The 210-nt window shown below is 71.4% G+C and overlaps 1 protein-coding gene across 1 annotated transcript in view; it reads left to right on the forward strand.

The window, feature by feature from the left end:
• Positions 1-203, forward strand: part of NKX2-8 (NK2 homeobox 8) — a gene marked incomplete at its 3' end in the record, with an annotated part of 1,415 nt that extends 1,212 nt beyond the window's left edge. Inside the window, exon 3 of the mRNA XM_008942429.1 lies at positions 3-203. Coding sequence (XP_008940677.1) covers positions 3-203 — 201 coding nt within the window. The remainder of the gene's footprint in view (positions 1-2) is intronic.
• Positions 204-210: the final 7 nt, after the last annotated feature.

Consider the following 210-nt stretch of genomic DNA (forward strand, 5'->3'; position numbering starts at 1 on the left):
AGAGCGGCCGTGAGCTGAGCCTGCCCGACTCCACGCAAAGTTCGCTCCCCGCCCGCGGCTCGGAGGCCGAGGAGAAGAAGAAGAAGCGGCGGGTGCTCTTCTCCAAGGCGCAGACGCTGGAGCTGGAGCGGCGGTTCCGGCAGCAGCGGTACCTGTCGGCGCCGGAGCGGGAGCAGCTGGCGCGGCTGCTCAGCCTCACCCCCACCCAGG

Source organism: Merops nubicus, unplaced genomic scaffold (genome assembly GCF_000691845.1).
Source record: "Merops nubicus isolate BGI_N331 unplaced genomic scaffold, ASM69184v1 scaffold42846, whole genome shotgun sequence".
NCBI lineage: Eukaryota > Metazoa > Chordata > Aves > Coraciiformes > Meropidae > Merops > Merops nubicus.